General features: G+C 51.7%; 1 protein-coding gene across 3 annotated transcripts in view; it reads left to right on the forward strand.

The window, feature by feature from the left end:
• The window catches only part of LOC144947733 (phospholipid phosphatase-related protein type 4-like), a 30,657-nt gene extending 19,575 nt beyond the window's left edge, over positions 1-11,082 (forward strand). For all 3 annotated transcript variants that reach the window (XM_078877063.1, XM_078877064.1, XM_078877065.1), the window contains exons 5-8: positions 3,257-3,455; positions 5,604-5,661; positions 7,935-8,108; positions 9,205-11,082. In XM_078877063.1, the coding sequence (XP_078733189.1) occupies positions 3,257-3,455; positions 5,604-5,661; positions 7,935-8,108; positions 9,205-11,037 (2,264 nt within the window). In that variant the 3' untranslated portion in view covers positions 11,038-11,082. The remainder of the gene's footprint in view (positions 1-3,256; positions 3,456-5,603; positions 5,662-7,934; positions 8,109-9,204) is intronic.
• The last annotated feature ends 1,322 nt before the right edge of the window (positions 11,083-12,404 follow it).

The raw sequence follows: 12,404 nt of genomic DNA on the forward strand, positions 1-12,404 counted from the left end.
TCTTTAAGGGGAGAAACCGGAAGAGGAAGGGAGGTTGTTGGAGACTGGACTAGGGTGAGGCCACGCAGGGCGAAGGCTGGGAGGAGTGGCGAGATCGCCACACACACTCGGAGAGAGGATTGGCACCGTTGGCCAGCGGTGACCAACCCAGGGGGCAGCGGCGAGGCTGCAGCGAGAGCAGCCAGCGAGGCTGCACGAAGAGGCAGCAGTGGGACTGCTCGGAGAGGGAGAGCAGTGGTGGAGCTGCAGCGAGGGCAGCCGGAGAGGCTGCGCGAGGAGGTCAGCAGCGAGGCTGCTAGCGGCGACGGGAGCGACAGCAGCGTCGGCGCCGAGCCAAGGGTCTCAGAGGGAAAGAGCCGTGTGGGAAAAGTAGACGAACCCGAATAAAGGACACCAAGCCAGATACCGTGGTCGAGTCTTGTATTACACATGGTGAGGTAATTGGCATCCCGTCACTGGAGTGGTTCATGCCCTGAACCTGCAACCGAGAGTTTGCCAGTTCCATTCCCCTGTCCGGGGCGGCAGTGAAACCAATTTGCCAGTTCCTTAACACCCCCCAGCCTTGACTTAAAGCTTTCGTGGCTGCAGGAATTCATATTCTGTTGAGTCTTTCGGTAAAGTCACGTAGATAGGTTCAAAGAAACTAAAAATAAAAACTACGACGCTTCGATAGCAACACAAGCGGTCGTTTGTGTTGCGATCGAAACGTCGTAGTTTATTTAGTTATTTTCTTTGAACCTATCTACGTGACTTAACCGATAGATCCAAAGAATACCCCCCAGCCTCTTGTCCACCAGGGCGGTATAATTGGCACGCGGTGGGGTAAAGTGTGGGTATGCCTACCACTCGGAACATATCTGGCCAACGTTGAAGAGTAGATCAAAATACCCGCAAGAGTTTGCTCGCGTGGAAGACATTTCGAGCAATTGCAGTGCTGCACCTTTGCCTTATTTTGTACGTAATATAATTCATTTGAACAAGAATATATTCTCACAAATTGACATGAGAATTCAAGTGAATCAAATTAACTTCATGACTGGTTTTATGGTCTCCCTTAACATTCAGCGAACCACGACCGTGTTTATTCCAAGAATGTAAACGTCCACTCTGCATTTATGCGGTAAATGTAATTTATATTATGTTGTGGAGTAGACTAAAACATTCATGGAGTTAAATCAATGGCTGTAAAATTAGAGACACTTAATAATGTATCATGCATACATAATACAGCAATGCCCTTCATACAAAATACATATGGGATACATACATACATAGATACTCACATGCCAACGTACGTGTCAGCATGTGGTTCTGCACACGCCATTAAAAATAAATACGCACACAGCTCCCCGGGTTTGCATTTGGCTTGTGAGCGCATGTCGTTCGGCAAAATGCCAAACGCGTTGCTCCCAGGCACGCGGGGCGAAACGTCGGACATCGCTCCGAACAACGTGCGGCAACCGCGAGAATCCCTACGCGGCAGTAAAATACACACGCACATCGACATTTCTAGGAAGCGCGCTGAAAATGTGCTGAGATTTTTACGCGCGGAGTAAAGGCGTCGGAGCGGGGAAACAAACACGCATCAAAAAGTTTTCGGGCACAACGAAAATTCGATATCGGGCCCATCTGCCTCGACGCCGTGACATCGATTTTCTATTTTCTCCGAGGGCGGTATCCTGCCAACGCTTCCCCCCCCCCCCACCGGCGAATCGAGAAAGGGCCCCCAGATAATCGCTCCCCGCGGACACGCAGCGGCACGACGCCGCCTGCCTGCTGAGCTGTAGCAGATGACGCCGGGGGAAGAATGAATTATCATGCAGCGGTGGAACCACTACTTACACGCTTCTTCATACAAACACATACGGGATCCATGGGTGGAACCGCATCGCTCACCGATGTGTGCGTTTCACGGGTTCCCCACAGCCGTTTGTTTGGCATCCCATTTAAAATGTAATCATCTTTCGTGCAGTTTGCCAAACATCCAGATAAAGGATCACAGAGCTGGTGAAACTGTTGGTGATCGGCATGGCGGCCTTTGCACACATCTGTGATTTTGCTCGCGCACCGAATCATTCTGAGGGTGAACGAGAACTGCCCTGGTATACGTATGATGATGTTTGACGCTTCGCTCTTAAGTGGTGATGAAGGACGCTTAAGTGATGAAGGATGCGTGTGTTGCGCCCGAAACGTCGTAATTTAATTTAGTTGTTTTCACTTTTTTATTTTAATTTAATTTTATTATTATTTTCACCTACGTGACTTTACCGAAAGAACCAAAGAGTATGGATCCTTGCAGTCACGAAAACTTCAAATCTAGAAATGGTGCGAGCTTCTTCAGCAACTGCCGTGTTTATTCGAAGAATGAAAAAGTTCGCTGTGGAGTCCACGTGTCAGCATAAGTTGGGTAGTAGATTGACATATAACATAGAGTCGCTCTTGCGGATGTGAATTGTTGTAGCAGTGATTCCGGGACTAGTCAGTGCGCAAGAGTCAACTCTGATAACTCAGCTGGCTGACCGCATGCACTAGTATCTGCCCGGAGTTGATAACAACTAAAGTCAATAATAAAGAAGTTGCACGTGGTGTGTGTGAATGATCATGCTTACAAGTATTATGCACGTTGATGATCAAGACGATGATGATAATGACAGTGATGTTAATAATGATGACGATGATGTCGATGATTGATAATGATCATGATGATAATATTGTCAATTATGATGATGACGACGACGATGTCGATCATCATGATGACAATGATGCTAATTATGACAACAACGATCATGACGATGACGACTATGATGTCGATCATGATGATCATGATGACAATGATGACAATCATGATAATGATTGTGATGATGAGGATGACGATGTCAATCATGATGATGACGATGTCAATCATGATGCCAATAACGATGATGTTCATCATGACGACGGTGACGTTGATCATGATGATCATGATGAAAATTATGACAATGATGAAAATGATTGTAATGACGATGTCGATCATGATGATGATAATTATGACAATAACGATGATGTTGATCATGACGACGATGATGTCGACCATGATGATCGTGATGATGATGATGATTGTGATGATGAGGACGACGATGTCGATCATGATGATGGCGATGACGATGTCGATCATGATGATGACGACGACCATAAATGTTACGACGACGATGAAGACGTCGAACGCGGCGACGACCACCACCACGATTGCAATAACAGCGGTGGCCACCCCCGGCAGGCATGCACGCGTTCGGCCTATGTGTCACGGCGCTCATGACGGACGTGGTGCAGCTCGCCACAGGCTACCAGGCGCCGTACTTCCTCACCGTGTGCCGGCCCAACTACACGTTGCTGGCAGCCGGCGGCTGCGAGGAGGGCGACTTTGTGACGCGTGACGTCTGCACGGGCACCGACCGCCGCTCTATCTCCCACGCCAGGTGCGCCCGAAGCTATGCGGCGGCCGTTCCTCTCGCTCGTCTCGATCTGTAGTTTGTGTGCTTGGGTTACTCCTGACGCGTTTGTTATCTGGGCTTGACCACCTGAACGTGAACTTGTAGTTGCTGCTCTGCATCTACATCAGCCGTACGATTTGGGGTGAGGGGGGGAATATGTATGTATGTTGAACGTCTTTTGCACCGTACGTAGCCAACCACACTGATCAGCGGTGCAAAAAAAAAAAACGGGAAAATGAGGGTTGCGAGATAAAGGAGGAGATGGGAAAGACAGCAAATTCAGTTGCAGAAGCAACTTGCAACGGTTGGATGCACCTGGGAGAATCTGATGCAGAGTTGTTGAGTAAATATCATGGACAGGGCTACGTGGAAGGCAGGCCATGATCACTGATGTCTTTGAGGAAGGACACGGCTCATGTTTCTGGCAATGGCGCTTCTTGGTTGCACATTGTCATAGTACATTATTGCTGAATCAGAATCAGAATATTTATCCTGGAGAAATGTGATGAGCTTTGAAGTTTTTTTTTTTAGATGTCCATTCGTGACGTTGCTGACAATGTGCTGTAAAGAAGGGCCGTTGCCCTTCTTTACAGCACATATCATTGGTCTTTTAATTAATGCCACAGTGCTTTTTGACAAATGTGTTCAGTGGTTTTTTTTCGTATTTATTTTTTGGTCGGGTGTGGCCCACGTGACAGTGGTTTTACCCGGAAATTAATTTCACTAACCCTCCACAACCCAACAAGACTATCGCGTTTACAAACGCATCATTATTATTTATACGTGACAACTCATCAATCAAATTCCGACCAATTAAGCGTTAACACAAGGTGGAATTAGACATTTTCACGAGTGAATTTAACATTTCGCTCAAACTGCTGTGAGCTTCATCAGGTCATGAACTCGAAATTCGAGTTCGCAAATCCTCTTCTTAACGGCTTGCATTTGTGTCGTGGCAATTGGCTGCAGTTGATAGGCTGGCCATTGGAGAGTTATAAACATGCATTTAGATAATTTAGATAATTTTGCCCTCTATACATTGCCACACGATAATCCACCTCATTGAGATATCATTCGTGGCCAGGTTACTTCTGAAATCGATCAGTGTGTTCTTGTGTTCTTCTTCTGTTTGTTGTTGGGACATTCGAACCCCGTGCCCCTACTGACATCTGTGAAAAGCTCATCGGATTCCTCCAGTATAAATAAACATTCTGATTCTTAATGATGCTGCCCTGGCATTTTGGGTAGCACACTGGTCACCGTTCCACCACAGCAGCAATGGGACTAACTGCGAGTTTCTGTGCAATCTGGAGAGAGCCCTAATGTTTAACTTGACGCTTAGGCTTGAAAAACACATTATTTTTTTCTCGAGCTCACATAATTAAGAACACTCTGCCCTCTATCAAGAGTGCAACTGTGGGAGTGGGAAGCGGTGATGCATGCCATGTTAAGGCATACACAGGCACAAATGGGAATTGCCTCTAATGAATATATTTTATGACATTTGACGTTTCTCTCGGATTAAATTCGCTTTTTGTATGTAAAGTTTGGTGGATGCTGCCGTGCTGTAATGTTCCGCATGCTAAACTTGTCATCTGGAGGTCGCCGATTCAATCCATCAATTCAGTCTCCTGGCGTGGCAGTTGAAACGATTGGGCAAGATTCCTGAATCCAGTGGTGTACAGTAAATGTGTGCAGCAGCAGCATCAGTCCATGGGTGGATCGCGTGTGGTGGGGTTAAAGTGTGGGTTATCCCACCTCCTCCACTAGCACATCTGGTCAGCGTGGCAAAGTAGGCCAAATATCCTCTGTCAGGGGAGGGGGCTCTCCAGAGCTCCCTTTAGCTGGAGGCCCTTCCGCCGTGCAGTGTCGTGAGCCAGCGAGCAAACGCAGGGCCGCACCTTTTGTTACAGACGCACTTTTGTGACGCCCCGAGTTACAATGTGACGAGCAGTCAATCGGCCACCAGTGTCTGCGCAGAGCCAACGGCCGGTGTGCCCAGGCAAAGCTGCAGGTTGGTGGCTACATAGAGCCAACGGCTGGTGGCTACATAGAGCCATCGGCCGGTGGCGGGCTGGTTTTTTGCGGTGGACAAGTAGCCACCACCATGTGTTGTCGCCGTTGTCGTTGCAGGCGTTCCTTTCCGTGCCAGCACGCCAGTGTGGGCGCCTTCGCTGCCGTCTACATCTCCGTGAGTGAACTGTTGATGCAGCGCCTTTGACGTTCTTCGCGGGAGGTAGAAAAAAAACCGGGACGCATCGTGATAGAAGGAGGAGGACAACTCTCATCATCATCATCGCAGCAGTGGCAGCTTTTGGCGAACCGTCGAACAAAGACGTTCACTGCATCACATGCTTTCAGATGCTACATACATTACACATGACACTATACACTACACTATGCACAACACTATACACTACTCTACACTACACTATGCATTACACTTTTGGCTGGCCATCGAACAAAGACGTTATCCGCATCGCCGCGTTCTCGGATGCGCTTCTGCGGCCGTCTGGAATGCTCTTCCTTCCGATATTTAGCAAGCCACTGGAGCTATGCACTTTCAAATCATCTAGATTGAAAACTCATTTCTTTAGAACTGCATTTTGTGTTTCGTTTGTTGTCCTTCCCCAAGCACCTCCGATTAGCACTGTTGGCTTCGCGCGAAAGAAGTTCAACATATGTAATACATAATTCATGCATACAACTCGCAAATCGGCGAGAGGGGATAACTACTCGTAAATGTGTCGTCTTGAACGGTTAATTATTCTTACGCAACTGTCAAAAAACGAGACTATTAATGTCGCCCCCGCAGAAGAGTTACAGTGTTCCCAGGACAGTGGCCACTTTTGCAACAAGATAATCCCGGGGACACCCAGGATGTTCGGCAACCCGATTCGGGACTTACGTGAGCTTCAATGTTATCTATTAGTCATCTCTGTTTAACCCTCGAGATGCATGAGTCACTTTTTTTTCAAGAAGGGATCTTGACGAAGTGACAGTGATGCATTAGCCTTATTTCACAGGGACAAAATAATTGAGAATTCAGCCGGCAGAACCAATTAATAATCCGCATGACAGCAATAAGTGATCTTAGACAATATTTAAACATAGAATTAATTATGTAAAAGTCCAGTAAGTTAAAAGGGATTTACGGAATGGTTATAAAACATTCTGTCGTTTGAAGGCTTCCCCAAGATGCTGCCCCCTTTCATGGTTCTGCGATGTAACGTTCCACCGAGGACGTGCGCAGGAGATGATTTCATCGCTCCATCTCCTTGCCGGGCGAGATAACATCATTATAAAATGTAATGGCACCGAAGGAAGCAGCCGATTGGGAAACTAATAAGCACATTTTTATTCTTGGGAGTCACCATTTTATTTTTCACTTTTGTTATTTTAAAGACCTGACCTGATTCAATCAGCCCCATATTGGTGTTCCATTGGTTTCATTTGGAGTTTGCGTGTCTCTCTTCCCGTGGTCACGTGGATTTTACTCCGGTCCCTCTGGTTTTTCCCTCCACATTTAGAAACGCGCGTTTCGAGTATTTGGCCCCATGAATAGCCACTTCGTTGAACTATCATTTATTGCCAGGTCGATTCTGAAAAAAGAGCTATACAGTTCAGTGGGCCTTACCTGGTAAAATAAAACATTGTTTAGTTTTACCGCTGAATGGCGCTGAGCAAGAGGAAGTTCTGTGACTCACCACAGGCCTGACGGAGGCAGTCTAGCACAAGAGCCGTATAATATTAATCACATATTAGCAAATTTAGTATTTGCCCCATTCTTATCGCAAGGCCATCACGAAGGCACTACGTTTACACAGACAAGCGTATTGTGCCGGTTGGGGGTGATGTTTGCGATACGGTTTGATCAAATCAAGTAATTTGCGGGTAACTTTTCACATTTTGAACACTTTGACGATGACGCACACGTGGCGTTCGTTTTCATTAAACTGCGCCATGGGATCTTGAGCATCTTGAGCATTCCACTGCGAAGTGGACGGCGCATATTTATGGTCAACACACCCGTGGTATTAACCCCGGTTGGCTGTCGGGCTCAAAGCACTGAACATTTTATCAAAAAGCAGTAGGTATAGTTAAGTAATAAAAAGCACGCACACGACCGCTCGCCATGCCACCGAGCTGGGAGAGTGCAGGGAAGACAGCCGTTTGGTTGCGCCAGGTGAAAAGACTGACACCTGAGGGGGGGCATATTTGTGATAATAAAAAAAAGTAAAAATTTCGATGACTTCCATATTTCATGCCAGAAATAATTTCGTACGACTCACGATGTTCTTGTGAATGCGGGCAGCAAACGAGCGCCAAGGACATTGCCCCACTGTTGCGGATAGCAAGCCGGTGAGCGAGAACATGGCACTGTGATGGAACAAACCGACCGGCGCTCTTGAAAAGTCACGACCATCATCGAGCAACTCCCCCCTGTGTCACCATCGCCGCCAGATGTACCTGAACACGGTGCTGACCGACAGCACCAAGCTGCTCAAGGCGGTGCTGGTGCTGGCCTTCATGCTGTGCGCCAGCATCTCGGGCCTGGCGCAGACGGTGCAGTACAGGAGCCACCCTGCCGACATCTACACTGGATTCCTCCTGGGGGCAGCCGTCGCCCTGTACCTGGTGAGTGGCGGACGCGCTGGGGAACTGGTGGCAATGGTGCCACTATCAGTGAAGGTTGGTTGTTTGCCCGATGAATTGAATCGTATTTTTGTGGCTCGGGTGAAGGGCCAATTCGGATATCATTCGCCACTAATGTTTGCCGTGGCTGGGAATCGAAATCGGGTCACGGGGTTCACGCATCGTTATATGTATATTTGTTGAACTTCTTTCGCACCGGAAATAGTCAACGATGCTATTCAGAGGGTGCGAGGGAAGGACAACAAACCATACACGAAAAAACTGCTTTTAAAAAAGGAGTTTTCACAAGCGTATCGCTATGAATCTGTGACCCGAATTCATAACGATCGCCCCCCACAAAATATTATATGTAGTAACGGGTATTTAATGAGGAACAATCCATGAGATTCACATCTCATGGATTCCCAAGGAAAGACATAAGCAATACATCATCAGTTTCACGTGATCGGTCACAAATCAGCAGACATAATCATTTAACAATGCACACAGAAGCAAATAATAATCATCCGAGACTGGAAATCCCGAGGCAGAGTTTTGACCCTTGTCAACTTCGTTTCACAAGCTGCCACCTACCCACAAATACACATCCTCCACTAGGACATCTGAGCCGAGCCTGCACGAGCCAGGCTAGGGGGCCCCGGCATATCTCAGACGGCGCAGTGCCAAAAGAGATTATAAAATATTCTTTATTTTTTCTGACCACATAAGGCCCACTGGGCTATATTTCAGACGCGACCTGGCCATCACAAATAATAGCTCAAATAAGGGGCTTATCGTTGTGTGGAAATTTATAGCAGCCAAATACTCTTGAACATGCACACTCCCAATATACAGCAGGTGCCAGGGTCGAAATCGAAGCCACGACCTCCCTGTTTACCAGGCGAGGTAGTTAACATCTCGCCACTGCGGTGCCCCAAACCAAGAGCTCCGTGGTGCAGTGGTGCGCACGCTGGACCTGTAACCCAGAGGTCGCCGGTCGAGTCGCCGCAGCGATGCTGCTACCGGGCGCCACTGCGCCAACAGCTGCCGCGAGCATGCCGGGTCGTTCCCCCACCCAACCGTTTCCCGGCATTCGCAGGGCCGCTTCGTGGTGGACAACTTCAAGCCGAAGAACTCGGGCGGCCAAGCGGCGGGCCGAGGTGACGGCGGCGCGGCATCCAAGCCCTTCCTCGACCTGGGCCACGAGCCGATGGCGCGCGCCGGCGAGGGCATCCCCGGCGCGCGGCGCGAGCGTGAGCTCGACCTTCCTCGCCAGCAGCCGGAGGGGGCGCTCACGCGGGGCATCGTGGGAGGTGGGGGAGGGGACCCCGGCTGCGGCGGCGCCGGCGCGGGCGTTTGCGGCGGCGCCGGCGGCAGCCTACAGGAGCAGGGCGGCGGCTGCGTCTCGAGCGGCTCCGTGGGCGGCGCGTCGGCGCCGTCGCACTTCAAGCGCGCCAGCCTCGACATCCAGACCATTAACCCCAACGCGCTGCCGGGCGGCGCCGAGCTGCTCACCTTCGCCAGCAACACCCTCCCGCGGGCGGGCGCCGGGCCGGCCCCGGAGGACTTCTCCGGCACCGTCGGCCACAACGGCGGCCACCACCACCACCAGCAGCACCACCAGCACCACCTGCCCGCGATCGTGTCGGTCGGCGGGGGAGTCGGCGGCTCCGGCGGCACCAGTGGCGGCTCGGCGACCGTGTACGCGACGTCGGATGCGGCGAACGCATCGCTCGACTCGATGCGCTCGCGGCAGCTGCTGGCGCAGTGGCGCTCGGCGCAGCGCCACGCGTCGCTGCAGAGTGCCGACTCGACGAGCCGCCAGTCGCTGCAACGGCAGCTGAGCGCGGACCGGCGCTCCAACGGCGAGCTGGGCTCCGGCGTCTGCATCAACGTGGGCGACCAGCGCTACCCGATCTCCACGCCAGTGTACGCCGGCAACGCGGGAGCCGGCGTGCAGCAGCAGCAGCCGCAGCACCAGCAGCAGCTGCAGCAGCAGCAGCTGCAGCAACAGCAGCTGCAGCAACAGCCGCAAGCGTGCAACGGAGGAAGCGCGGCCAACGGCAACGCCGGCGGGAACGGCTACACTCAGCAAGATCAAGGCAACAGCGCCGGCATTGCTGCCGGTGCTGCGCGCGTGGTGGTGCAATCCCGCCCGGGCTCCAGTCAGCTGGTGCACATCCCGGAGGAGATGGCGCACGACGGCCCGATTGCTCCGCCCCCGCCAGCACCCTCCTCCGTGACGGCGTCGCCCAAGGCGGGCGGTGGCGCCCGGGTTCGTGTCAACGTCTCCGACACGTACGGCAGCCTGCGCCAGCACGGCACCGGCGCGGCGAGGTCGTTCCAGCGGCAGCGCAGCGTGGCCGCGACGCCCACCACCACCGACGCGTCGTCCTCCTCGTCCGGCAGCGAAGTGTCGAGCGGCCGCGGGCGCAGCCCCACCGACGCCGGGCGCGGGCACCCGGTCATCCGCATCTCGCCGGGGACGGCGCCGGGCGCCGCGGCGGCCGGCGACGGCGGCGGGGCGCCGTGGAAGTGGAGCGCGCAGGCGAGCGCCGAGCTGCGGCAGAGCTTTGAGATGAACGACCTGGGCGGCCGGAGGGGGGAGCGCGGGCGCAGGGCCGGCGGCGACAGGGAGCAGCCGCCTATCATCGCGCCGCTGCAGCGCGCCGCCACCATCTCCACCGTGAACCTGAACAGCGCGGCGGGAGGCCAGTGCGACGTGTCCGACGCGTGGGCCGCCGCGGTGGCCGGGAGCGCGAGCCGCGACTCCACGCTGCGCCGCAAGGCCAGCGTGCCCGCCTCCGTGGTGCTGGGCCAGGGCCGCTGCGTGACGCCCGACGGGCTCACACCCCACGAGCTGTTCACGAGCCGGCGCCACCACACGGTGCACGTGAGCAGCCTCATGGGCTCCACGCAGGCCGACGTGTGAGCTCGACGGGGGCCCGGCGCCGTGAGCGGCGACGTGCCAGCAGGGCCATGGGGGGGGAGGGGCGGCGGTGGGCAGCGGGGGGTTAATTGCACCGCATGGGTTCTGCGGCTCTCTGATCCACGTGCCGATAGGTTGAGAATCTTGAAAAGCTCCAAGATCGTTGGAGCGGATCGCTTACAACGATGCCCCCCAGAAACGTCGCACAACTGAAGAACACACTGGAGAGGTGTTAAATGTATTCTACAGCCACCAATTGCCACGAAGTGTTATAGGGCCTGTGATAAGTGTGTGTGTGTGTGTGTTAGGTTTCTCCCTGCTCACATTTGCACTGGGGTGGTGCTTGTCTCTCCGTTCATATCACTGCACAAGTGGTGCAAGTTTCACGTTCCCCTGGCAGAAGTCAATCTCTCCATGGCAGCCCTGAGGCCAACAGCAGAAATGCCACGTTCATATGGCTGGATGGGCATTTCTCCCCAAAACATCTCATGTGGCTTGAGTCAAACTACACGGTGACTCATTTCAGCTGGGTCTGTCTATATCGGTGACCCGGAAAGTATTTCCAAATCCAGCACACCACATCGAGAATACCGCTCAATATCAATGGTCACATCGGTCCACCACCAACCCGGAATGTGTTCGGTGTACAATTGAAAAAGCCTTGACACTGCAAGGGGGGATTTCAGCCTAACCTGCCGCACGTCGCAATTATAACCCGCGATCCGTTGGTTAACTAAGCAGCGCACAATCGTGAGCTATTCAACTCCTCATTTTCCAGCATCACACATTTAGTTTAACGCGACCAATATTATCCGTAATAATGTGTTTCGAAGATTTCTCCACAACTCTGGCAGTTGCCAAATGAGGCTGGTTGTTATTAAACATCGTAATCGAATTGTTAACGTTGTGGGTTTACTCTCCAACACACCGGTGTGTTGTCCTAGTAACGAATTTGCATGTTTTGTCAACGCGACAAACCTTACTAATTTCCTGTGTCGGGTGGTGGCAGGTTTTAACGACACATTTGTATTTAATGCGATCTAACCCAAAAAAAAAGTAACCCGTAAAAACAAAGTTATTCACTCTAAATCCTTTATATGCGTGGCGGCTAGAGTCCTCTCGTCCTCTGGCTTGAGATTGCTGCCACCTATGGGTCAGATGATTGTCTGCCAGCATTAAGCAATTGGTAATTAAATATTTTTAAAAAAAATCCCTAAAGAGTGTCAAATTTTGGAAAAAAAAATGCACGAAAATTAATTGTCACGCACAACGAGTCTGTGTGGAAAATGTCAGCTCGATTGGATCACGGGAAGTGGGTTAAAAAACGACCGAAAGATTTGCACGGTCGTAAGCAAGCAAGCACGCAAGCA

Source organism: Lampetra fluviatilis, chromosome 46 (assembly GCF_964198595.1).
Source record: "Lampetra fluviatilis chromosome 46, kcLamFluv1.1, whole genome shotgun sequence".
NCBI classification, from domain to species: domain Eukaryota; kingdom Metazoa; phylum Chordata; class Hyperoartia; order Petromyzontiformes; family Petromyzontidae; genus Lampetra; species Lampetra fluviatilis.